The 27,789-nt window shown below is 40.1% G+C and overlaps 1 protein-coding gene across 3 annotated transcripts in view; it reads right to left on the bottom strand.

The window, feature by feature from the left end:
- The window catches only part of NRG1 (neuregulin 1), a 130,703-nt gene that overhangs the window by 15,421 nt on the left and 87,493 nt on the right, over positions 1–27,789 (bottom strand). For 2 of the 3 annotated variants that reach the window (XM_031059058.1, XM_005423582.2), the window contains exons 2-4: positions 15,658–15,787; positions 8,886–8,944; positions 3,288–3,311 (exon numbers count right to left, since the gene is read on the bottom strand). In XM_031059058.1, the coding sequence (XP_030914918.1) occupies positions 3,288–3,311; positions 8,886–8,944; positions 15,658–15,698 (124 nt within the window). In that variant the 5' untranslated portion in view covers positions 15,699–15,787. Of the gene's footprint in view, positions 1–3,287; positions 3,312–8,885; positions 8,945–9,595; positions 9,664–15,657; positions 15,788–27,789 lie in introns of those variants that run through there. The other variant, XM_031059060.1, reaches the window with a different exon arrangement.

Here is a 27,789-nt window from a genome sequence, read left to right as displayed (position 1 = left end):
TGCTGGAAGGGACTTACATCTGGCTGGTGCAAAGGTGCCATGTATCTCTCACATGTGCCATGTATCTCTCACATGTCCAAATGATGTGCTGTCATAGATGACACACCAGTTCAGGGGAAAATACTCCTTACTGAATAGGGAGCAGACTTCCCTTCTTCATGTTTCCTGAGCTTGTCTAGTTTTGTTTTAAAGTTGCTGGGGGTAAGTGGCAAATACTCCATGCAACAAACCAAAAAGCAAAAATAAATCTTAATTTCTCTGATACAATGCACCACAGCATGGAACAAGTTTGTCTTACAAGCCAAACCCACTGTAAATCAAACACCAGCAAACGGGTCATGAGCACTGTCAGACAAAATTAATAGCACTAATTATTAACAAAGACGGGGGAAGAGGAAAGAAGAACTGAGTGTGGTAAAACTAGGATGCTGCAAAAATTTATTAAAGAAAAATAAATATCACTCCAAGAACAGAAAGTCAAAGAATGGAAGGAAGAAATGGCTGAAACTCCAACCAAACCAAACTATGACAAAGAAAAAGAGGAAGGTGAAATATAAGGAAAGACAGGAAAAAAGGATACAGAAGTCAACTACAGGCCTGGCACAGCATGCTTGGAACTGGAAAAAACCAGAGAGAAGAAATGCTTGGGGAAAAAAAAAGGTTGAAGCAGAGTGTGAAGGGATTTCTCATACAGCATAACTCCTCACCTAAGCTAGTTAGTGGCACTGGATCCCCTTCCATTTTTTGCCCCTTCTGAAAGCGCTTATTAGTTAGCCATGGAAATGGTGTATTACAAGGATGTCACAGGAAACAGAATTGTGCTAAGCAATTTAGGGGCTAATTTAAAATGCTTTGAATTATTATTATTATTTTATTGTCATGCTGTCAGCTGTTAGCTTATGAAAGCAAAATGAATAATGACATATCCCCCTCTTTTTTTTTTTTTTTTGAGCACAAGGGAGAGGAAGTAGAAGATTAACAGTGGATACTCCGCTCAGGTTTTGGACTGATTCTGGGAGGTTTGGTGCAGGCTGAGGCTGTTGCAAATGAGCTGGGCAGCTGGCTGGTGATAGCCTGACTGAGTTTGCCAGTGGGCTGAGGCTCGTTTCATATGCGTGGGACTTTCTGGGTGCTCACTCACTGCAGGGGATGGGGAACGACGAGAGGGAGCAGGGCTGTGGGTGCAGCCCTGAGCAATGCTCCCAGCACCAGCAATACTGCTGGGACTCTAGGTCTTGATGGGCAAGGGAAACTAAATCCCTGGATCTGCTTTCATAGCCTTAGTTCCCTCCTGTGCCCTTTGAAACAAGGCCCGAAGGAAAATGCAGCTTGACATGGTGTGCATGAATGGTGGTGCTGCCATGCCCTCCCTCAAACTCCAGGAGCAAGGTCTGCCTAGGAAAGCACTTGGGCATGTTATGCCCAGCAAACCAGCAAGCTCTCATGTAAACGTGGCTGTGCTCCTGGATGGCAGGGGACAGCCAGGGCCAAATGAGGGATGCCCAGGTGCTCTGTGGGGCCAGTGGGGGTGACAGCCACTGCTGGCAGCTGGGACATGACTGCGATCCTGGTGAAGACTCTGCAGATGGCATGGTGCCTCAAACACAAGCCTTGGACTCTGTTTAAGGCCAAGAAGAGTTTTGTGAAGAACTCCTGTGGGGCACTTGGGTTACACTACATCTTGCCCCAAAAGTGCCTTCTGTCTCTGACCAGTGTTAATGTTTATGGAGTCAGTTAATGACACTCAGCTAAATTACATATGCTGATTAAACTACCTTGAAAAAAATTTGTGGCAGCCTTGCAGGAAAGTCTGTAAAGAATTTTATGTGCAGTGAGAATTTAGGAAAGATTTTACCCTATTAAGTATTAAAAATAATTTCAATAATTTTTTTACCCTACAGAATGCTAGGAAAATCAAATCATCATAATACTTAAGCCAAAGTATTACATAAGCAGCCTTTCAAATATTCATATTATGCAATTAATTTCATATCACTGTAATTTATACATAACTGATGATATATCAAGCCTTAAAGTTGCTCTGTTTTAAAGTTTTTCTTCTTACATACCTCTGGGGATTTTTAAAAGAATTTAATTCCAAGAGGTTGTTCTGCTAATGTAATTTCATATATAACGCATAATTTGCATGTCAGTTTTTTAAAGGATTTCAATTTAACTCCTCATATGTTAATGTAGCTGTATATCTTCCACTATAATCTAATATGTATGAGTGGGAATTACTGCTAACTTAGGATAATAATAAAAACAAAAATAAGCTGGGTTGTGAGTGATTTTTAAAATTTGGGCTTGTAATGGGTTTTCCACAGTTCACAGCTAAAGCTAATGACATTTTGTGGGGGCATTTTTAATAAGAACATGAATGAAAACTGCCTCACCATCTGTTTTTTTATACTTTTATTTACCAATAATTATAGCAGATTCCAAACTAAACGTGACCTGAATTTTAAGTTAGCCTATTCAAGTAATGCATTATTTGTACCTCTGAGTACAAATAACTAGTCAGATAAGTACAGTCTATTCTGAATAAGACTTAAAAGATCTATTTCTATTATATTTAAAGCTGAAGTGTGAAAATAGTACCCATTGCCAATGTTCTTGTTGAGCTTAGTTTTAGAAATATTCAATTTATTTGCTGACTTGAGGATCTGGAGTCTAGCTGTAAACTTCTACTTAAATTCCTAAATAACTTACAGTCCACTTTGAAATTTACAGACCTGGAAAGGAATGTATATATGCATATAATTTACAGATATGTATAGGCAACTGGTTTACACATGATGTGTAACCACCAAGATGTGGGTTTAGACATGAAACTTGACTTGAAAATCAGAGCTCAACACTGCAAATTTGCATGACTTTAAGTGGCCATAACAGTTTCCACCTTTTAATATACTAGTTAGACATTGTGCTTAACACTTACAGAATTTCCAAAACCTGGCAACCCAAGAAAAACTCACCAAAAGCAGGTCAAAACTAGTCAAAACTATACAGCAGAAAAAGGAATGTACACAATGTTATGATCACTCCAGTAATTCCTAGAAACTCCTTATGTCTATTAATATCCTATCAATATTTTGATAACCATTTTAGTGAACTGATCTCCACTAACACTTCGACAAGGGTTGTTGTTATAGCTGTATGATCCCTTTCAAAGCATAAAGAAATTGGTTAGGAATTGAAAAGGGGAAGTGGAGAAAAAAAAATTAAAAGGGGTTTATCTCTCAGAGTCTAGAATCTGCAGGCTAAAAGGAATGATTGTTCCATACCCATAAATTCAATCCCAAGATGCTCTGCCAATGCAGAAAGTTGTCAAAAAAAGAAAGAAAAAGGAAAAAGTTTCAGAAAAGAGCAATACACTGTACTTAAAAATAAATTACATATGAGAATTACAGCTATTCTGTGTCTGCACATGAAACAGGACAAAAGGCACATGGTTATGTGGGCGGTGCTCAAGTGCACCTTTCTTAGCTATGTGACCAGACCTTCTGCAAGGCTTATACACAAAAATATGTATACATGGAGCATCTGAGCAGCCACAGCCCAGGGAACGCAACAGGAACCATTAACCCTTAAAGATCTTACTGAGATGAACAGGGCTGCAGGCTGAGCGTGCCATGTACAATGGCTGATTGTTTTGGGAACATGACAGCAAAGGAATGCTCTATGAAGGGCAGCATACTCCTGTAAATGGGTTGTGCATTGCTCTCCCTTCTGACCCTGCTTCTGTCCCCGCAATGCGTACCCTTGCTCTTGAAGGCTAGGACCCAGAGGTGGCTGGTACTGATTACTCAGTAGTGGGAGTCTTCTGCTTCGCAAATGGACTGCAGCAGGCCTCCAGCTTCTGGAAAATGAGGAGCCAACCCCCTTTCCCCTTTCTTTGGACTGTGCCATGTTGGCAGAACAACTTGTTGATCAGCCATATGGATCCTGGGGTGCAGGAATCCTGATCCTTTACACAAATCACTGCCTAAATCAGCACACCCAGGCCCCAGCACCTGTGGGTCAAGAGGAACAGAGGTTTCCCCCCAGCAGGTAGCCTAGGAGACCCTACCCATGGAGCCAACACCACAGCCATGGTAGCTCTTGCCTTGTTTTGTTCTTATGTGCTGTTTAATTTACATCCAATGATAATTTTCACAGCAAATGGATTTTTTAATGTAGTTTGCACACATGGGGAATGTCAATTCTTTGTCTTCAATCAGTAACATTTTAAGGGTTAAGTACATTGGAATCCAACCATATCTCTTCCTAAAGGGCCAGTATCACATGCCTACCTGACCTCTGCTAATGATATACATTAGTTGCATAGAAAGCTTGATTAAATCTTCAGTAAAATGAATTACATGCCCATGCACATATATTGCTGTAATTATGCTTGCTGATAGCTAAGACACCTAGTTTGAAGGTAATTTAATTTTAGGGAAGTCATTCATATCATGCAGTTTCTATTTCATATAATTCAATAGGGAGTTGGTATTTAAAATCAGAATATATTCTGTCTGGAAGGCCTAACAAGAAAACATGCTGAAGAAACATGCATTGCTTATTCAAACCTAGATGTTATGTAGCTCTGACTTATCCACGGTATTCCTAGTTACATTCCTTAGATCTGATAAGCAGAACATCCCAACACTTCTCATTTTATAAACAGGTGATTATTTTTGATAGTTTCCTACTTAGTCTGATATTTTTGCACGCTTTTTACATGCAATGTGGCTTCTATTGAATATTTGTCTCTAGGTGCTCTAAGAATAATTACAATTAATTATTTTTAACAACTCTGCTTTCATTCTAGTTGTGACTGGGTGGGATTTGACAGTCTTGTAGGAAAAATGCTTAGGAAGCAATTTTTTTTCACCAAAGTAATTTAAAACTACAACTTGTTGGCTATATTGTAGCCTGCTGAGATGCAGGGTCTACGGAACAAGAGGATGGTGCTGGGAAATGTGGAACAGAATCCTTCAGCACTGCATGCTCTGTTTATGAGTGGTGTGCCACAGCTGCTGTTGAGAGGGCCGCTGGATTCAGGTGTGTGCGTAGCCAAGGCACATGGTCCTGCCCAGGGAGGGGTGAGCACTACCTCAGGTGTTTGTAGAGAACTTGCACCTGGCAAAGAAAGGACCCATCTGGTTCAACTGCAACAGCAGAGAGGTCCAGGAAGACTGATTCCAGCTCTAAAGCACCAAAGTGTCATGTTTCTTTCTGTGGGTAATGAAAAATGCTAAAAAATATAAGTTCTTAATGCAATTTCAATTAAAAACAAACTCAAATCTCCTAAAGTCCTATGGCTCCTGTAAAAGTGACAATTGATTCAAATCTCAGGAGCATGGAAAATTTGTCCTTTCATAATTGAAGTATTCTATCATAGCAATTTTAGCACTTAGTGAACATTAACTGAGCAATTTATAGTGAAAACTTGTCTTTTTAAATTCTGAGCAAAAGATGGACAATGGAATTTTTCAAGTCTGCTCGTTCATTTAGGTGTCTTAGTCTCAGCACATAGAGTGTACAATTTAGGGTGCTGAAAGGCTTTAGAAAATGAAAATTTCAGGTGAGATTGTCTATTACCCTCATGCAGATGTGATTACTTCTGCATAAGGGTAATAGAGAAATATGTAGAAAATGAGAAATACTGAAGTAGTAGAATAGCTAAAGGCAGACTTTTGAAGACCTTAGTAGTTTATATGAAAAGGCTGAAAAATCAGGCCATCACACAGTAACTGCAGTTTTGATCATCCTTCTAGAACATCAGAGCTTTTCTCTTGCCCCCTTTAATGCCTCAGCCAGCTTCACTGTGACAATATGAGGCAAGGGCCATTATAATCTAAAAAGAAAATTCCTTCCACCCCTCTTGGTAATGTCCGTCTTGCTCATGAAGGATGGCAGGGCTGAAATGGACACTGTTTAAACTGGTGCCTCATGCTGAAGTATGGCATGGACCATGTTCAGGTGATGCCCAAGAAGGGCCACAGCCTGCCCCCGGCCAGTTCTAAATTCACAATTCATATATAATAGTTAACTAGAGAAGTAAGCAAGTACATAGTCCCTTTGAGTCCATCTGGGGCATTTGAGAGGACAAAGGGTTCACCTGTGATTAAACTCTAGAGATGTTCCCTCAACCTTCTATTAATTCATGGTTTTATCACTGTTTCTTATCCCAGGGACCATTCTGCACAGCGCTGCTGTAAGAGTTCTCTTGCCTAACTACATGAAAATTACCCAAAACTTTTAATGTTAACTCATTACTTTTGCTCTCCTCCATTTGCCTTGATTCCTTGACTTCAAGGGGGAAAATGTGTGAACATTCATACAGAAAATGCATGGAACTGATGTATTTTTGCAACAATTTGTGGACTGCCTTCTGCTGTCTAATGGACCAATGGTGGATTACGAGCATCAAAGTCAAAGCAGTCATAGAAAAAGCCCAGGGCAGCACTCCTGGTAGCAGCTGTGACTGCCATGCTCAAAGAAAGGACACTACAGGGTCTGCCAGCCAGGCTTGTGAGATGAGTCAAGTTAGCATTGCACTCTGTTGGGACAGGGCATTTCCAGAATGCCCAGTGGTGCCTTGTTCTCATCGGGCAAAAGGTCCTCGGCCTTTTGCCCTAGCTTCAGGGCTCTCAAATACCAATTCCAGAGGAGATTTCTGAAGAAAAATTTTCTTTAACAGCCAAATTAAGACAGTAACAGCTCATTGGTAGGTACACTTGGCTTGGAACCCCACTGATTCCTTCTTTCCAAATGAAGAAAGACCCTTCTAAAAGCAAGTGAAATTAGACAGCTGTATGGTTCACACTTACCCTTTTGTTTCCTACTACCACTTACGCTGTTTAGCATCTCAGTTTGCTCTGTACTTTCATCCACAAAATTGGCTGCAAAATATGAGCTTGGCTTTAAGTCCCAGATGTAACATTTGCCTTTAGAGAACTCTCTAAGTCCTCTGTTAAATAACATGGTCTGGTCTGCCTTGGGTATGATAATAAAAAGTCATATAAATGCTTATTCATTGATTTTTTTTTAGTTAAGTATAAACGTGCTCTCAGTGGACCTTTTCCAGAAGTGTCATTCCAAGATCTTAAGCAGTATAAGAAATCAGATGTTGCAGTGCAGATGCAGGGCAGGCAGAAGTGCCAGACTCTCATAGCCATTGGCTGGGGCTCTCAGAGTGGCCTAAGGTAGGTAGATGTGAGCTCTCTGCCTCTGCATTTCAAGGAGAGGAAGTGCTTGACCAACTTAAGTACTAATAACTGTGTGTAATTCTTGCAGCAAGGCAAGAGCATCTGTGCCTTTTCCATGGCGTCAACTTCAGAAAATCTCAACCTGGTGTTTTTAAAAATCCCAACCAGGGTTAGGAAACTGAAAAAGAAAGGAAGGAAAACCTGCCTAAACTTTTTTTTTCTCCTAGGTTGGAAAATGAATTTATAATCAACATACAATTCTTCTTCAGTTTTCAGATAAAATTCAGCAGCAAACAATGGATCTCACATTTTTTACACCATCTCCTTTTAAATTATTATTCTAAGATCAGAAAATCTGAACTGCACTTTTCACCACAATCCACAGAAAAGGCCACTTAAATCTAACATTTGATAAACAAATACTGTAACAGCATTAAAATTTTTAGAGCCATCATTACCAGAGGCATTTAAATATAACTCACACTAATAAAGCTTCTAAAGCAGGGCATAAAATGCACACTTGAGTGCTGGAAGGTCTGGTCCCCAGTCAGCACTCTTGGGATTTATGTGGGTAGCTTCTATGAAAGAAAGTATGAATTATGTATGGATGTTTTTCATCCATCAATATAAGAGAAAACCTGCGCACCTCTTCAGGCTCCAAAATGTCCTGCACATACTTACTGCTTTTTGTCCTATATACCAATGGAAATTAAACTAAGCTGGCCTATAGTCTTTCTGTGCTGGCAAGTGATCCATCAAAAAACCAGTTTCTATGACACTGCTTTTAGATCACAGTATATTCTGATGCCAGGAACAATCAAATGTAAGTAGTACACATGCATTTGAATGTAAGACCTAAGCAATTTTCTTGTATGTTACCTTTGACTTTGCTATAGCCAATGAGAGAAAATAAATATATAGTGTACCTTCTGCTACATCCTTGTCAAACAATAATAATTAGCCCATTTCTCCATGGGAAACCTTATGGGATGTGACTACAGTGCTGATTCTAGCAGTCTGTGTATGTGCGTGTCTTACACTTTCATTTGGCTGATTTATCTTTGATCTCTTACACCTGTTACTCACAATATACCCAAAACATGTTAGACCTCATTGTTTAAGTAATGTCTTCCTCTTTTCTTTTTCTTTCTGTCCTCTCTCCACTGAAGCTTGGACAAGGAGGAGGAAGAAAATTTTGATCCTGTTTGGCAAGTGCTCACTAAAACAATGTATGCACTTCAATTACCTTTAACCTCTAGTTCCAAATGTCATATATAAGTAGAGGACTAGCTACCCATCCTTTGGTTGAGGGAGTGCTGGCCTGTATCGTGACTCTTAAGCTTTTTGTGGCAAATAAAAGGGGAGACTTTAAAAATTTCATTTTGTACTTTTTCTGCTTGATGTCAGCAGGGAGTCCGTATCACACAGTCAGAATTAATTTCACAGCATTCTTAAGCTTTGTATTCCCTCAATGCCAAACAATCTCAGGATTGCTTTCTGTTATAATTTGCAATTGCTTTTTGTTATAATTTTCATGCAACAGGCAGAGACAATCAATATTAGGCCTTAGGCAACAAATCTAGTTACAGATAAAAAAAAAAAATGGAGGAAAGATGCAGCAACAAGAAAGCAGCACCGATTGAGCATGCTTCTACTGCGGCACAGACAGAAAAGTAGTGGACGTACTGTAGAAGCTGGCCATTACGTAGTTTTGGCAGCGATCACCAGTAAATTCATTTGGGCACCTGAGAGGAAAAACAAACAAAAAAAATGGTAGAGAAAAAAACAGAGAAAAGAGAAGAGGTGAATATATGCTAAGAAAGAAGCTCCTTCAGTGTGAACTGATATGACTTGGTGAGTTCACTTTCAGAAACTGAATCTCGGTTTAGTGTGTTAAAATAGCTCAGGATGTTGAGAGCAAGTCATTTGCTCTGTGGAAATGTAAAGAAATACCCCCTGCAAAACCAGCCAAAACCAAACCAATCCAGATCAAAATGTGTTTCAAGATCTGAGACAGAAATTCACCATTCCAGAGACCGAGATTGGTTTTAGGATGCTCTTTCCACAAGGCAGCAAGGACACAAGATCTGTACATAGTCATCTCCGTGAGTTTGGTCTTTTAGGGTTGCACTTCGCAGCAGTCTCCCAAATAGGAAAACTGCCAGCGTGTGCAAAACAAATGCATCTGTGAATGAATGGAAAGATCAAAAATCACACAAACGAGAAATATTTTGGAGGTCAATAATGCCATGGTGTACAGATTGTACTTCAGAAAATCAGGTCACAAATTAGTGAGTAAAGAGGCCGGTTCCAGCTGAACTGTGAAAACACCAAGTACTATTGATTTTGTTGCTGTAGTTGGGGAAGAAAGCAAAGTTCAGATTATTTTAACATACTTTCTTGGTTTTGGATTTTCATGGGCAGAGTTTCAGTACATCTTGCTCCAGTGAATCCAGGTTGGCACCTAAAGGGCAAAAACGTGATAAGCAATAGTACACCAAAACCACTGCACTAACAGACTTACATCTGCTGGTCTATGGAGTGCGAGTGCATTAAGTGACCTCCTGGTTGGGTGTTAGTGACAAACAATCAGAAGAGAGGCAAGAAAGTATAACCTTTCCAGAAGATAAAACTTTGCAAAATTTACAGCAAAAATCCATCAGAGAAAAAAAAAAGTATTTTCCCTTGTCTGTTTTGAAAAAGATAGAAGAATCATGGCTAGCAAAAATGTGTACCAGCTCACTGCTTAGTCCATCTCATGAGGGGCCCAGATTGAGTTCTTTTCTAAAGCTTGCAATGCAGTGCATAACAACAATTTACACTGTTGCTTCCATTAGTCACATAAAATCTATGAAAATACCATGATTTTCTTATTTCTGTGATGGCACGTTGTGTCTTCTGGTAATTTGCTTTGAGGAGGAATAGTTAGTACAGTGATCACCAAAAAGCTGCAAAAATCCAAAAGGTCAGAAGACAAAGTCAGACCCAAAGGGAAGTATATTCAACATGGCTCACAAGAAGGCAAAATAAGTCAGTCCAGACAATAAGTAAAATGAGAGGGCAGAAGTGCTCCCAAGATTTGCAGCCCTGGAGTTATCTGTCCTTCCAGTTCATAAGCTCTTCTGCAAAAAACTTCAGGGCAGCTTTCTCCTTGATCATAGAGAAGGAATTTCTGTTCTATGACTTGCCCATCTTTTCTGCTGCTGCCTACCAATTCCTCCTTCACCTTCATTCTCCATGGTGGGGCAGGGCTCAGGCTCCCAAAATATCACCACAGACAGGCTTCCTGTGCTTCAGACTTAAGTGTGAATGACTGTCTACCATACTAAGGATCTATAGATTTCAGTCTTTCCTCTTTCTCTTTCTTCTCTCCACTCTTACTCAGCCTTAACCTGAAATTACCTGATATCTGCTCCTGTGAAAACATTTCAGTTGTGCTGCCTGTCTTTGTGATGCTTTCCATGACTTTGCCATCATGCAAGAATGTCCCACCCTTTTTCTCCTGCTGATGACATGGTGCTAGCCTCTTTTTCAAATTTCTTCCTAAGTTACTTGCCACGTGCTAAAAAGCCTTATTATTTGCAAATACTTGCTGGTCAGAAGAATCTTCCATTTCTTCTATCCAAGTTTCATGTGTGCTGAAAGCTGTCCCAATATTTTAAATTCTGCTTTTCCACAATTGCCTCTAGCCCTAAAAAACAGGATGCTGCCCTTGCACAAGTGAGACTTTCAGAAAATCTCTTTGGCAAAGGATCAGGGTCAGGGATAAACACTAGCATCTTGTTCAAACAAACCATGCAGGAATGATATTTGTGTAATAAAGGTATATATTGAGGATCTGAAGATGATTCTTTGAACCTGATTTGCTGTAATGATATATTTGTTTATTAAGGAAGAGAGTTTGGGTTCTTCAGAGTCAAAGTCGCCTCTTTCGGTGAGTACCCAGTGTGAAGAGATCCCAGTCTCCACAGACATATCCAGCTGAGAAAAATGCAACAAGGGTAACTGCCTTTAAAAGATGTTTTTGCTGGGCATGACGGAAGACATTTTGCACCTTTGAGAGAGGGTAAAGTGCTTTTGATAGAAAGAATTTGGATCTGTGCTAATGAATCAGGAATAAAATATTTTGCACTACTGATCTTGTTAAATGGCTGTCCCTGGAAAGTTGGCATTTGCTCATGCTTGGCTTTCAGTTCACAGGGTCCTTTGCATCTTTGTCATCAGGCTAAATGCTACAAATTCCCAAGGAATGTGATTGAAAGCCTCATGTTTTCCTCCTGCCACTGGCTGGTGGTGGTTGCTTGCTTTGTCTGTACTAGTTTTCATATGTTGGTGCAGCTGTGGAGGTGATGAAAACAACTTGAGCACTGGTATAGACAATGCAGAAATCACTTCCAGACCAAGCAGGGTCAGCCCTGTTGAGATGGTGCCGAAAACAGCTCCAGTGTGTTTATACTGCTCTGAAACCATTGTCAGCAAATGGGCTGCAGCATCTGCCTCGAGAATGAGCCCAGGGTGGGGCAGATGAGAGGAAAGCTGAGATGAGCCTGTCCACTTACAAGGATGTGTGAATGCTAAAGGTATTTCATTGCTCAGATGTGCACTGTAGCACAGTTTCCACAGTTTCCAGTTTGAAAGGTTGTTTCCTGTAGACCGTACTTTTACAATTAGCTTGCTATGGTGTCCTTTCCAAAACAGCTTTTCCTACTCAAAGTTTTCAGACATTATGTCTTGTTGTGGCTTTTTTTTCCTAGATCATTATCCATGTACCATTGTCCTTTAGGACAGTAGCAAAAGTTGAGGTCAAACAACTTAGAGCAAAATGTATATGTTTGTGCTGTGAGAGCCTTGTAATTTTGTTTCTGCCTTAAAAAAGGCTACTTGAACCATTTCTTTCTTGTATTAACTGGGTAAAACCAAAATGACAAACTGCATATAACAGAATAATTGCTTTTTTCCTTCTGCACACACTAGTTGCAAAAAAGCAGCATTTCCAAGTGTTCGGTGGACGCCTCTCAGAACACTAAACACATATAATCCGACTGTTTTTCATCAGGAGGGAAACGGCTGAGTGGTTCGTGTTTCCATTTCATTCACTGCCTACAAACAAATGCATTGTGGGAGAGAATTTTTTTTTACCATGGGAAGTACAGTACTTAGTAAACCATTTCATGGCCTAAATAAGAACTAGTATTTCTATCCTGTCTCTTGAATGAATACTTCTGGAACTTCTGCTTGCAAACTTGCTGGTTTGAAGAAAATTCTGCCCATTTCTATTCTGCAAAGACCTTTTCATGCAGACAGATGTAGAAAATGGCTATATCATTAAATAGTACATAATCCACTCCTTTGCTGTTAAGAAAAGCAGCAGCACACTTTTTGTTAAGACAGTAACATTTTTTTCATCCAATGAAATTCCGTTGTAAATTTCATTTCTTCAGTAATAACAAAACCACTAGAAAACATGATGTCTGCAAGTCGGAAATCAATTGGTCAGATTATCAAGACCTGCATGGTATGAAGCAGAACACTCCAGAAGTGTAACAGATCTTATATTCACATAGATTTTTTCAAGTAAGAAGGAAATGCTAGGAATTTTGCATTTATTGAAATCTTTTTTCTTCAGTGAACCTGGGGACGCATTTCCAACAGAAGAGAAACGACTTAGGAATCTCAGTCTCATAGGAAGCCAGTAACATTAAGGCTTCTTAAGTCTATGATGTTTTCAAAATGTGACTCATGTTTTTACGAAGCTTCTGAGAATTTTATACTCTAGTTTATTTAAATAGTCAAAGCTTCCTATTTCATCTGTCCTATTTTGAGAGTGTTTTACTCAGTCTTGGACCTTAATTAAAATGCGTGTGGGGAAAATACATGCTACCACAGATGTAGCTGTACATTGCTTTACTACGTCTTCACACATTTCTTGAGCATTTCACATGGTTACCTCATGAAAGCAGGGCATTTTCTTGAAGTTTGCACCAGTATCCAGAAGAGCAAGATCTGATCCTGTCCAGATCATCACTATGTATTTAATAAAACTTTATTTTTTTAATATGTAGCCACATTTTAACTGAAGATTAATTTAGGATGTTTTAGTAGAATAGGGGATTTAAAAAAACCAGAGATTACTTGGAAAATTCCATGGTTGTTTTGAATCTGAGTCATGTTTTTTTGGGTAGGGATAAAACCAATTTAGAATGATATGGCTCATGCTTTAGAAATTTTGTTTTTGCTCTCAACAGATGGACCATATGGAAAAATGTGAACTTGCTACTGAGGCAGAAATATGAAGAGCAAGTACCATATTTCAAGCATTCTGTTTCCATAAGCATGTTCTGGGAGTAGATTTGTTTTCTTAGAACAATGAAGACAATGTGTAGTGGTTAGATACCTATTTTAGATAACTGGGATTTTAGAATAAATAGTGTACATCTTTATTTTTAAAGAAGTAAGAAGAAAACTGTATTTTGTCCCTTAATTTTCATCCACTTTTAAGTACTCACTTGTACTTCTTATGTAGCGGAATTGCATTGTTTTACTACACAACATAAAATTTTTGTTCTAGCAAGTATTAGAGGGCATAGCAAGTGGACCTGCAAAATAGTGGTGGCCCTGACTGTTCTCAGGGTAAGAATTCTTCTCCACTGCTTTCTTGTAAATGAGATTCACCCTGTCTAAGTTTACAGCTCTGATGCTTTTTCCAAATAGGTCTTGGACCACCCAGGCAGAGGTACATCTACCAAATCTGGGAATCGTCTTTTCCTTGAAACACAGCCCCAGAATGAAAGGTTATTTCTTGTCCACAATAGGGAAAAACAGCCCCCACTTTATTCAAATGTCCCCAAGATATTTTATTAAAAAATTAGCCAGTCTATAACATCATTACAGAACATACACAGATGTCTGAATTAAAATGAAGAAGTCTTCATACCAGTGAAGATGAGATACCTGTGAAACTACCAAGACAATATTAATGATTAGCAAGCCTGCTCAAGGCTCAGCTCTGCCATTCACTGGAGTTTTCTGAACAGTGTCTGGATAGGAAGCTGAAACACACAGGCTCTTGTACATGCTCTGGAGAGTCATAGCAAACTGCTCATCTTGACTGCTGGCTTACAACAACCATGTAAATTTAACACAAATCTTTCTCAAAAAAGGATCCAACCCACAGCACATATAAGTTTTCAATATTTGCATTAGTTAAAAATGATCCTAAAATTCAATGGAGCATTCATTGCTTTCAGCAGTACAGCAATCCATGAAAATCCAAAGCAAAACAAAGCCCAGGATGTGCAGGTAACATCTTTCTACAAAAAAAAAAAAAAAAAAAAAAAAAAAGAAAACATACAGGTAAGCCAGCACATTGTGAGGTTTGGTGGGGTTTTGTTGGCTTTTGCTTGTTTGTTTTCCTTTAGAAAAACTTGAAGACCAAAAACCCAAAAAAACCTAACGAAGACAAGCAGTCAGTTTCTTCCTGGCCTAGGGAAAGCATCACAGACCTTCACCTAACTCACCTACCAAAGCTATCTTCACAATTAGTGTTTTTTAATTTTTAGGCCAAGGAGACTGAAAAATTATGCAGTTTCAGCGGATGACAGTCTTCACCAACCACTATCTCTTTGACTGAAAACAGTAATATCCTCACAAAAGTGCACCATTTTCACTCACCCCTCTTAGGTACCAAGCATGGTACCAAGGTTTAAAGATTGAGTTTCCTCTCAAAATAGTGTGAAGAAGTCCCTATGACTAGTTCATCTTCAGGGGTAAAAGCTACATGACATGCTCTCAGACAGGAGATAAATTCCAGTGCTGCAGCTCTTCATGGATGTTCTCTGATGCAAGGGACTATTGCAGCAGACAAATACAGCACAACCAGGACCTAAAAAAAGGTGCACAAGCACCCCACTAAACAAAACTCATATGATTTCATGAATCAAGATCGGCACACAAAATAGTAACCTCCACCATGACCATGATATTCATTGATTTTATGTAATTAAATGCAACAACAGTTGTGAATCTGGTCTTACCAGAAACTGTTCAGTTACTACATTAGACAATTAAAAGAACAGCTTCTTCTATACAAAGTGTAATATTCAATGCAGTTTTCCACACACCCCCCCTTTTTTTCCCCTAAATGTAGAATATTTAATTTACAGTGTTGTTTCATTTTTTTCTAACATAAGGATTAAGTTGTGTTACTTTGTGCCATATAAACACCAATAGAAGATGCTGTGCCATCACCATGTAGAAATATTTCCCAGTTAGCCTCTGTTTTGCTTCATATGCCTCTGTAGAACACAGAGGTTATTCTTGGCATTCTTTCCACATCCACATGGTTAAAAAATGAATAAATGTAAGTTCAGAAGAAGATATTTTTCAGGTGCTTCTCTAAAGAAAAAAACATTCGTGAGACATGATGGCTCCAAGAAAAGAAACAGATAGGATTTCTTACCTGCACAGGTATCTTGGGGGGTTTGGGAGGTCTTTAACCATGTAACACTCTCCCCCATTTACGCAGAAGGCTTTCTGCTTTATGTCACATTTTGTGAGATGACTTGTCCCAGTTGTAGATGTGGAAGTGGCTGCAAAAGATAAGAATGAAAACACAGATCAGAGGCTGTTTTTCTTTCTGATTGGTAAGTGTACTTCTATGTGAGGGAAGAAGTAATGCTAGGGAGGATCTGGCAAGCCCTTTGAGCTCTCTATCTGCTGCTACCATAAGCACTAATGACTTGACCCTGTATTTTGCTGATTGCCAGAGAGAGTGGAGTTTAAATACATACTTCAGAGACACACAACCCCACACTCAGCCTGGGAGGAAGTGAGGGTTTTCCTAGCCCTTTCCATGAAGTGGCCTAAAATTTTTGCAACACTCATAGGTGTTTCCTTGAAGATGTGTAATTTATGTGCAGTAATTTTTATTGCATTAACTGCAATCAAGTGATTTTGGGTGTGACAGTCATTACCAATTGCTGATATAGTGGATGATATTTCCTCCTGGTATTGCCTTGAAGCAGGTATTTTTCAGTGAAGCTTAACCCGAGGCCCTGTGCTTATTCAAGTCCAGCCACTTCCTTCTCCCCAAGGAAAGGGTGAATGGCTGAATTCTGACTGTCTCTTTTCTTGCTCATAAACAAGAGCTGTGACTTTTCTGGATTGACTCTCTAGGAGGAAGAGAGGTTTTGTTCCTTCCTGTGCATATACAATTGCTATCATTGTGTCCACAGGAATCTTTGATCCAGAGGCCAGCCTAGCATCTCCTGCAGTTGGGCTCATCTGCTTGAGATGAGCACGAGGTTTTGGGACACCAATGCTGCTAAAAACCATTAGGTGTCTAAATTGCTATTAAATGAAAGGATCACCCTGAGTACAGTGTTTTGTAGCTTACTCCCTGCTGCATTTAGGGAATATCTAGAGAAGGCAGGAGCATTGTTTATTTAGCAACCTTTAGGGAGGCTGCCAGGGAAGGATAAGCAATCACAGTCTTAGGATTTGCCAATGCAATTTCTGTCAAGGATATGCTCCTCCTAAGCTCACAGAAAGCAACCCAACTTACCCTCCAAGGAGAGGGATAAGCCCCTTTGTTGGTGATGGTCTGTCCACATTGATTGCAGGTGAAGCTTAAACTCTTGACAATATGCCCATACATTTTAAATGGCTAAAACTAACTGAAGTGACTACCTGTAAACTGTAAAAAGTGGTGGAGATTCTTGCATGGTATTTGTTTATTTCCAGACATAGAGAAGCTAGGAATTTTGCTACCGTGATCAAAAAAATCTCAATATTTTTGTTTCTGAGAGACAGTTTGTACCCTGAGATGAAACAATGCTACTACCTATTGACTGATTTCACTGGAGTTGACTAGAAAGCTGCAAATACCTACAGAAAAGTTGTCTGATATTTGAAACCTTTTCTTACACAAAGCTACCCAAGGGGTATGCTTATAATAGGTGATGTGTGACATTCTACCATTTCCTGTGCACACTGAATCTGAAGAAAATATGGTTTTAGCAGATCAACTATGAACAAATACCACTTATGCATTTCAAACTATAGTATGATACAGTCCCTGTCACATTTCACTTCTATGCATTTCACATTATCTTCCAAGTAAACGCATATTTAGCACTCAGTACTTGGGAGAGTGCACCACCTTGCCTTCTCTCTCTTTCTTTCATGCTGCCTTGATTGTATGGGGTGCTCTCCTCTAACAGGCCAGGAAAAACCCTCCATTGACCTCCAAAACTGAAGATCCCTTCTGCTTCTCACTTGCATCCACACATTGTGTCACATCTCCACAGATCCTGGTCTTGACTGGGGCCTCTTAGTGTTAATGAAATACAAACATGGAGTACAGATTCCTCTTAATAACACATTCCTTTTTCCTGGCCCCTCAAAGCATGATTTATATCCCCTCAGATCAGGATAAATTAATGTCTGGTCTAGGGGCAGGAAAAGGGGTCATGTTTTAAGAGTAGTCTGACGCTCTTTCAGCTAGCCCCAGTTCAAACAGGACTTTGCACCCAATGTTGACAAAAGGCTGGCCTACAGACTGCCATCTGCTCAGCAGTGAAGGGTCCTCTATATCTGATGTCTGAGGCTTGACCACCATCCTTGAGGATCTCCCCTCCCTTAGGATCAGGAGATTTGCCTTGTAGAAGAGCCTTTCCTTCTCTGCCAGTTTGAAAGAAGCCTGGATTATTATCGGAAAGGAGATGCCTGACATGACAGGCTGTGTCATACCATGTCCTAGGATGTAATAATGTGGGTGAACAAATTCCAACTGTATAGCTAATGTATACTTTGAAGCCTTTGTGAGTCTCAACATGCACACAATATTGAGCTTATCACTGCTGATAAACTATCCACCCCTTAATAAAGGACACGCTTCAAGCTGTGAGTCAAATACCTGAGGATGTCCCTGAGCTCAGAAAGCTAGTGCATTAATTTGGAAGGGGAAAATCAGCAATAATGTCTGCAACATTTTTGAAAATAAAAAGAAACCCCACCATTTTGCTACCCTGCTGGCTAATGTAATGTTTTAAATTGAACATTGAAGGTAGATACAGTAACAAGTGGACTTGTAGCTATCTGTAATTGTTCCATAATCTCACTTGCTTTTTCTTTAAGCAGAAGTTCAATCAAAACCAGAACACCATGGAGTTTCAAAGTTACCAGTGATTTCCCAACTGATATAAGTCAGATTTGGACAGCAGCAATTGCTCTGAACTGATTATCAGAGGTGGGAATAATCTGCAGCTCTCAGAGGAATCTCATGAGACGAGGGCTTCACATATATTTGTGAGGAGTATCTTCACCCATGTTTTCGACATCACACGTTCAAAACTGTTGTATAAATCTTGCACAAGAAGTTTCTCTGCATTACTAATCTGCTGGCACCATAGTCCCTGTCTGCCTGAGCTTTGTAATTAGTTGAGGGGAGGAAAAGGTCTACCAGGAATTAGTTCTGATATTAATTTTTCTTTGCAAAGAATGCACAGTTTTTATGGCATATGGCCAGTATTCAGTGTATGCACTGTAAGCCTACTTTGCCAATTAAATACAAGAAACACTAACTATGGGTTTGGGTTTCGCTTACAGCCACATAATGGAAGAAATGTTGTGTTTGGGAGCAGGTGTTCATCAGAGCCATTTCATATAGTCCATAACTAGACCCAAAATATGGCCTTTCAGTACATCTCTAGCAGACATGATCTCGGAAAATGTTAAGTGGGAATGACCTGCAGTGATGAGGTAAAGCGCACAGCCGTAGAATGTGTATCTGTACACTGTTACTTCTCCACCTAGTCAAAATTTGTACCTACTTTCTTTTTTGAAATGTTTTCTTCAGCTATACAAGCACAAGAGAGAAAAGCTGTTCTTTTCTAACACAGTTTACTGCAAGGACTAAGTTACACACAGTACAGGTAAATCACAATCTGAAAATATCATGCATGAGAGAATATCTGAAAACACTGCATAGTTTACCTTCCCCTCTCCCTTCCCTGAAGGCAGAAACACCATATTTAAAAAAGCAGCTGCAGGCAGGGTGAACAAGGTCACTACTTATAAAGCAAATATTCACATAGCACTGAAAAATAATGAGATCGGCTCCCATTCATGGGAATTGCCTAAAGATATTAACAAGAAGAAAAATAGAAGTTATTCCATTTTACAAAAGTACTTCTATAAAAGGTGAATTACTGTTGTAAAACTACCTTAAGTTCATTTCATGTCAAGCAGAAAAAACTTCATGTAATTCTGTTCTTACCTGGGGAATCTCTGACCCTTTTTTTCTGGTCTGAAACAGAAAAATGCATTCTCTTTCTCTCTCTTGCTTTCCAAAAAACCCTCTGATGTTTAGTGGCTACAGCACTAAGACTCCCAGACCATGCACAGACTAGATGGACCACTGAGAGAAGCCCTAAGGGATCTCTTACTCAATTCAGACTAAGAGGGAAGAGCTTTGCAACCTAAACAGAATAGTATCCATGCCTCTTTGAATTGAGTTTCTGCAAAGGTGATGTAAAAACAGAGGACACACTCAAAGTCATGCAAGGTAGCTAGTGAGATGCTTATGACTCAATGGAGGCAAAGTGGCATCTGCAGCACAAAGGAAAGTTTGCCATTCTCAATGGAAGGCCACTTACTGGAGGTATATATGCCACCTTATTGAACTGCAGATGGTCACCTTTCCAGTCCCCTTTTGTGAACCCACGGCTCATGCTGCTGGTGAGAAACGGACCTGCATGGAGTGAAGGATGGACAGAGGGACAGAAGGAGGTACACACAAACATGCTTTGGGGCGACAGAGTGTCTGCTCCCAGTTGAAAGTCAGTTTTACTAACTCATATTCCTACACTTGGAAGTTCATTAATTTCTTTGAAAGCACAGTCCAGCTCCCTCTTGACTTGCTGATATGCAGTTTAGAGATGCACATCCCTGATCTGTAGGGTATGTTGATTCCCTGTGCAACCTTGGCTGTAGCACTTAATTCCTCTGTATCGAATCCAACTTGCAAGGTACTTACAGTACAGAAAAGCTTGGCATTTCTGTACTGCACTGAATGAGGAAAGCTGCTGGTTCCAGTGTAACTGTGGGCAGCAGAAGCTATATGCGTACTTTCAAGGAGAAGAGAAGCCAAAACCTGAGAGCAATCAAAAGTTAGGCCCTTTCTGAAGAGACAACATCACAAGACTTTCCATTTTACCAGGTGTGTAAAAAGATGAATTTCATGCAGTCCTTCACACTTAATTGTTTCAGACCTCTAACGGCATTAATGTAGCTGTGAACATACCAAAGGTTTAAAAAAAAAAAACTACCAACACCAACAGATAAACACCAGAGGAAAAAACCCTCCAAAACAACCAAGTCTTTATATGAGACATTTACAGACTATTTCATGGGGCTGCTCAGAATTTTTCACATTATTTTTGTGATTTAATACCCTAAACTGGCTGTTCAATCCAGTTAAAATTTTTTTCAGCTTCTCTCTTCTCTTCACAAATAACATGCAGTGTAAGAGATTCCTGGGACCTCTACACAAGAGGAGGATTTGTTCAGCCAGCAGCTGGAATTGAGCGCTTAAAAGTTAGTGGAATTGTTCTCTGGCCCTAAGACAGTACTTTCTCACTTTGGCACTATCTCTATGAAGATCAGGGCCAGCAAGAAGGAAACAGGAAATCGCCGGGTCTGCAAGATAGAAACTTCAGGAAAGATTGAGAGCACATAAACTCTTGCTGAACCAAGGCGGCATGTCTCTCTTCCCCCATGACACGGACTCAGTGGTGGTTTCCTTTCACAGATCCAACCTTAGCAAAGCAAAGTAAAAAAAATAATTAAAAAAAAGAAGAAAAACAAAGCACAGACACTTCAGCTTGCTGCACCACCCGATCGCTTCCTCCCCGATAGGCCAACAGACTGACCCAGTTGGCAGGCGCGCAACGGTGAGACCTGCACAGCATCTGGCTCACCACAGAGGGTCAAGAGGTGACACATGCTAAACACTGCTGATCAAGAACAATTTTGTTTGCTTCATTTAACTTTGAGATGGTAGAAAGCACGGGCACAGACACATGAAGTTCACAAGTTGTTAGTGAGGAAATGCAATCACTGCTTGCAAAAGAGAGTTTTCAGAAGAAGGGTAGGAAACATAGGCTGTGGAAGAATACTAGTGAATGGAAAGACCTGGTTGAAACTGAGCTTTGAGACAAGGCATACCTTTTCACTACCATGAAAGATGTCAGCTTGCACTTGAGGGTGATGTGATAAGTGAAAGGTTTGTAAGAGCCTTTAGAAAACTTTCCCCACCTGGTGAAAGGAGACATGAATGGTGAAACACAAGGCAGTGACAGACCAGAGCATCCCTAGAGGAAAAAATGTGTGGGTGGTAGAAAGAGACAGAAGGTAAAGAAAAGAAAGGAGGCACAGAGATTGGACCAATGCAGGAAAAACATGTCTAAGCTCAGGAATGCTAAACTGACCAGAAGTGGTCAGACAAGCCAGACAAGGAAGTGCTTTTACTATTGGGAGACAACCTTGCAAGAGCCAGGAATGGGTGGGAGGGTCTGAAAATTTAGAGACCTTAGATTAAAGCAGACAGCAGACAAGGAGCTGAATCCAAATGTCACGATACAATGAATGTTATCCAGTGACGAGTCCTTTGCTGCACTGGAGAAGATCCCATCATGCAGAAAAACCTGAGTGGCCAAATAAACTTTAGGAAAGTATTCCTGGCTCACCTTGTTTTGGAGGCCACAAGGCCTCTTTTCCATGTTCACTGCACATCAAGGTAAGGTACACAACTTATTGGTCTTGAAGTAATGGGTTGAATAATGGGCTGAGCCCAATCTAAACAACCATTAATACATTTGCTAGGAGATGCTTCATCATGTGTGTCTTACTCCTGTGTATCTCACAGCTCTTCTACAGAGCTCTGAAAGGTCTCTTCAGGCTGCTGACCACCAAGGCAGATGCAGAGGAGACTATCGAAACTAAAAAGGAGACTTAGAGTGGAGGTGGAGCTTCACAAAGGAAGAGCTGCCTTGGTTGTCCAGTTCCTCCCCTGTTAGTCCCACTCCCAAGGGAGCCATTTCACTCACAAGAGAAAAGAGCTGTTGGACAGGTGAGAAGCCATCTTCTGCTGAGTGCCAAGGCACAGATATCAACCTCAGGAGAACTGACTGCACCAAATCACTGGGCAGATCAAGTTGTCCAGTTGTTGTCATGGTCCTGTCTGATCAATAAGAAAGGTGCTATTGCAACCATCCGCAGCTGCATTGCAGCCTGGAGAGGTGACTGGTTGGATCTATATGGAAATCAAGCTGCTGGCCGGAGGTCTGGGCTCAAGACAGTAAAGCAGAGAACTTAGGCTCTTCTCTCAAGTCCTAAATGTCCTAGTTCTGCAAGGCAGTGTAGGGGGGGGAGCACCCTAATCCAAACAGCATCATTTCTGTATGAGCAAACCACCACACCCAAAGGTTTTAACTCAAGAAGACTTTTCATTTAAAAAGCAGGGAAGAAGAAACTTGACAGAACTGAAAGGACAAGCACACCAAGTCTATGAAGATTATGAAGACAGATGGCTGTCCTTCAAGAAAATGTCCCATGGGAATCTGAACATTATCTTAAGGCCCTGCCAGCTACCCAAATTCAACTGCAGATTTGCATCCCAGCAACCTTCCTGAGAAATGAGACAGCAAGTACAACTGTATTACCACTGCTTTCCCTGCCTTGGGATGAAAACTCTGTATTTTTTTTTTCTCTATTCCAGTCCACATATGATGTTTTCTGTGAGTGTTGATCATTTAGCTCACTTGTGCTGTAACCAATATTCAATTACTCAAATAAATAATGGTAGAAAATATAGATCTGATTAGCTGCAGTAAGATTCAGCTCAGGTAGCTGTGCTGTCTTAGTCCTCCTGAAAGTTACTGTGGCAGATTACAGATTCCATTTGGAACCATCAAGTTTCCTCTAATGGGTATGCAGTAATACTGACATAACTACTTCCTTATCACATTGAGTACTGAAATAATTTCATTCCATTATAACATAGTCAAAATCTATTCTTGTTCCTCTTTCCTCTGAAGGATTTTTGTTATTAATTCCAAGTAACCAATTATACTTGTGCAGATCAGTGCAAAATGGCTTTACCTCTTTAGCTCTATCAACTCACAGATAAGCAGGGATAATAAAGACTATTTAGCAGCTTATGAAAGAAATCCTGAAAGCTTTTTATTACAAAGTATGTTTCATATAAATTCAACATGATAATCCCTGTCATGAATCCTCTTTCAGGAAAGCACTGCAGCAAGAATATAACTAAAAGTAAGCCAATAAGCCCACACAAATTTGAGACTGCACTCAAGCACCCACTTAATTTATTGTCACATTCAATTCCATATTTCCCCCCGTGTCTTTATAAAGTTTTTCTGAAGGAGAATGGATTTCAGCATGGTGCCTTAAGTGTTTAGTCTTGTTGAAAGCAAGATTTACCCACTGAAATACCTCATGTTAAATAAATTTGCAAGAGGAGGCTGTGTCTGCAACCTTTCCTTGAAAATTTTTAAATGTCCAGTCCAGGATTCTTAGGCACCCATTAATCTGTCTCCTACAGCATACTCTGCAGTGAAAAACATATAGGTTACTAATTTCACAATGAAACAAGCTTTCGTGGACTTTGAAGCACATCTTCAAAGTCATTAAGGACACGCTTCCCCCCCATGCCCCCATCCCCAAAGCACAGAAGGCTATCGGTTGCTTTCCTTGTGGCCATCTGCTTCAGGGAGGTGGTCATGAGAGGAAGCCTCTGGAAATGTGAGGCATGAAAGGGATGTGCTAAACCTGAAGGCAATGGAAGCTCAATCTGTTCAACCAGCTTGAAGACCCTGGGCGGTGGGGAAGAGCAGAGTAGCCGAGATCAGCTTTTAAGATATAATTGTAGCCCTTGTCACAAGCTCTGACACAGACTAGTGCAGAAATGTGCCTTCAGTTCTGAGTTGAAGATACAGCAAAGGCAACTTCTCTAGAAAACACAAAGGGTTGCTCACAGGGTGCCAAATATCTCCTTGATAACTTTGATAATAAAGCATTACAAGAAAGGATTCTCAATAGACAGACAGATATGAAGATAAGCAAAGAACAAGAATGCTTATTAAAGACAGCTTCCTTTCTAATGCACTCAATTTATTTGTCAGTTTACCTGGATATTTGTATTACACCGGAGATTTCCATGGCCTTTGATTTTTTACCTTTCTTTAAATTTAAAATTTCCTGTACAATTCAAAACAAAGTTTTGAAATATAACCTGTAGGCAAGAAGACAGGCTTTATTCTTTTGCTGTTAAAAATAATACCTCAACTTGAAATGTGTCAGTTTCCTTGGAAAAAGGTATTATGAAATCTCAGACAGAGTTCTTAGGTCTCTTATGCAGGTTCTGCTAGAGGATCGAGTCTTCTGTCCTCCTTGGGACTTGCTCATTGAGACCACAGAGAAAAATCCTCTCTGGGTGGCTGCAGAGGGAAATTTTGACTGTGTTATCCACCAGCACACCAATGGGACCTATTGTTTTCAAGAATACAGAGTTACCACCTCCCTGTTTGGAATTTCTCTCTCCAGAGAAGAGTGGTGGAGAGAGACATTATTAGGTTATGCCTTGCTTATAACAAGATCCTTTGGACTCTTTAAGCAGGGTCTTTTAATTGCAAACTGTCAAAGCCCTTAGAATTCCTATCAAAGAAAGAGCTTTCTGTAGCAAGGGAACCTTTTCTCATTTCCCTCCCTAATTTCCTGCCTGGAGGTATGAAATTGTCACTGTTTATAGTGCTGCTTGAGAATGAGTGTGTGTGAAGTGGCACTCAGGGAAATCATACTTGTGGCACTAAAAAGACAAACAAGAGTGGCCTAGAAAACATGACTAGTAGGGCAAAGCAGAAAGATTTCAGGCTGCCTAGCCTGAAAGAATTTTTTTTCATAATTGTGTAGTGTAGTCCTGGTGGGACTGACTCCCACAGGCTTCAAAAGATTGCGTGATGTGTCAGGAGCAGTCACATAAGCAGGCAGCAGCCCGGTGTCCTCAGTGAACCCTGCCCAGGACCTCTGTGAACTGCTGCAGATGGCAGCTGCGAATGCAGAGGAGCAAATTCTTACTCCCAGACCAGTCCTGACAGTCTGCTCTCTTTCCCCTGCCTTCACTCCTGTCACTTCTTCCACTGCCTGCATCAAAAGGTGTGCAGTAGTTCACCTTGGGGTCACTGACAAAGTTTTGCAGCAAAACTTCAGAAGTTCCTGCAAGAGCAGTGGAATGCTGTCCGTTGCATCTGCTGTCAATTCAGGCTTTTTAAAAAATGAATATAGTAGTATGTTTGTTGCAATAGAAAGGACTACCTTCGTTCTATCAACAACACTGTTTGTTCTGACATTATATTTTTCACCTGCTAATCTTCTTTTATTCAGCAGTTGTTTCTTCAGTTAAGTTGTATTTTAATGTGCTGGCACAGTAATGCCATTTAATCAGTTCCTGTTCTCAAGAAACATCAGAGACGACTATGAAGTAAACATGTTACTGTACCAGACAGTTTTCAAATGTTTATGAAAAGGTTGAAGTTTTTTTCACTTAAAAAGAAATACATGAAAACAAGCATAAAATTATTTTTCTAGCCTCTAAAAAACAGTCTAGTAACAACTATTGCAGAAAAATAAAATGTCTTCTTGTTGAGAATAAATGGCACATTTCTCCAGCAGTTGATTTCTACAATCTGGTTATAAATCTGTCAAAAATCAGATTTATAATGGAATGCTAACAGATTCTGGGCAGTTGCTCTGCTAATAGAGCCACTTTCATACGCATATATTCATGCAGATACTGACATGCAGAAAGGACAGATTTGCAGGAATGAGAAAATGGTTCAACAGCCTGATCAGGACAAGACAGGCTCTGAGTGAAGGAGAACATCCAGTCCAGATGAACATCATACTTTCTACAGAAAGCAAATATTTTTGTCCAGCTAAGGGAGGAAATGTGGCAACAATGCATGCAGCCACAGAACCAAAAGAACTGCCCTATGTACGCCTAGCAATTACCTTTCCAGCGTAAAGCAAGCTGCTAAGGCAGTCCTATAGTTGGTCCTTGCTCTTCAGTTTTAAAAGGGATTCTTTGCTGGTATGGAGCATCTCAAGTACAAGGAAAAGCTGAAAGAACTGAGTTTGCTCAGCCTAGGGAAGAGAAGGCTTCAGGGTGACCTAAGTGTGGCCTTCCAGTACCTGAACGAAGCCTACAAGAAAGATGGAGGCTCAGCTTTCTTCTGCAGACTGGGCCTAATCTTTAAGGTTCCTTGCAGAAAACTGTTAGTGCATGTGGTATCCTACCAATGACCTTCCAAACACTCCATCTGCTCACAATTTTTTGAGCCATTTGGTATCAAAATGAAAGTATATTTTCATTAGTTAATGTTAAGGTGGGTTTGTCTTTAAATCTTCTTTCGGTCTATCTACAGCTGAACTGTTATGGTTTCTCAACTGACCCATCTGTTTTATAGTGCCACAAGACGTACATTTAAGAAAGAAATCTGTGCTAATGGGGATCTCGAGTATTAAATGTGTCACTGCCTCTTGCAGGTGACTCAGGAAACTGCTGTCCACCACCCTGCAAGAGAGACCCTGGGGATTTCCCTCATCTCACTGCTTGTCAAACAGCATTATTCCATGGGTTTCAGCCAGCAATTTAACAAAGCCCAAAAGATAACCCAAAGACTGGAAGAGAATAGAACACCTGAGCCCAGCAAAACTCGGTGTTATTCACACCAAAAAGCAGAATGTGTTCCACATATTACAGTTATTGGGTAGATGTACCAATCTAAGTACAGAAAGAGAGAAGCTCCTGAAAGTCTTGAGGACAGGACAGAAATTTTGCACAAATCAGTGAAAAGGGAAGCTACCAAGTGTTCAGAGCCAGCATCACAGGTGAATGCTTGATAAAGACAGCAGTGGAGCTCTCCTGAAGATAGAGAGGATGTTAGGTTTTTTCTTGAATAGTATCTTCTAATATGAGGTAAAACAAGAAGATCAAAAGTCAGAGCTCTTTTAAAATCCTGGGCCAATCTTAAAAAACCCTGAGTTTAGTTTAGAATAGCAGGATATATATATATATAAATAATTCACTAGGTATTTTTATTGTTTTGTTGATAAAGTCTTTGAGCTTATCTTGTATTGCAATCCAAACAGTTAGACTTTCCCTTTTTCCTTCTGAGTGAAAGCTAAAATGTAGCTTGAAGAAGGAAATAATTTTTGAAGGGATTCTGTCTATGTTTTGCGCTGGTTGCAGTAATTCAGCATTTTACCATAGCCAGGAAAACATTGCAATCCATTGCAAACTGCATGTAAATATTGCTTTCAAAGGTTCCTTGGCTGCTGTACCCAATAATGTTGCAGATTGAACTGCAAGGAACACATTACCAGCCTGTGAAAGGATAAAGGATTTAGTAATGACAAATTTTTGTTATTCTTACAAATTCTGAGAGAAGGTTGAACCTTTTAACAGGGCAAAAGTAGTAACTGGTTGATTTTCTCCAGGGTTGGAAAGAGT

Source organism: Geospiza fortis, unplaced genomic scaffold, assembly GCF_000277835.1.
Source record: "Geospiza fortis unplaced genomic scaffold, GeoFor_1.0 scaffold167, whole genome shotgun sequence".
NCBI lineage: Eukaryota > Metazoa > Chordata > Aves > Passeriformes > Thraupidae > Geospiza > Geospiza fortis.
Note: the sequence above shows the minus strand (reverse complement) of the source record. Positions and strands in the feature narration are given on the sequence as shown.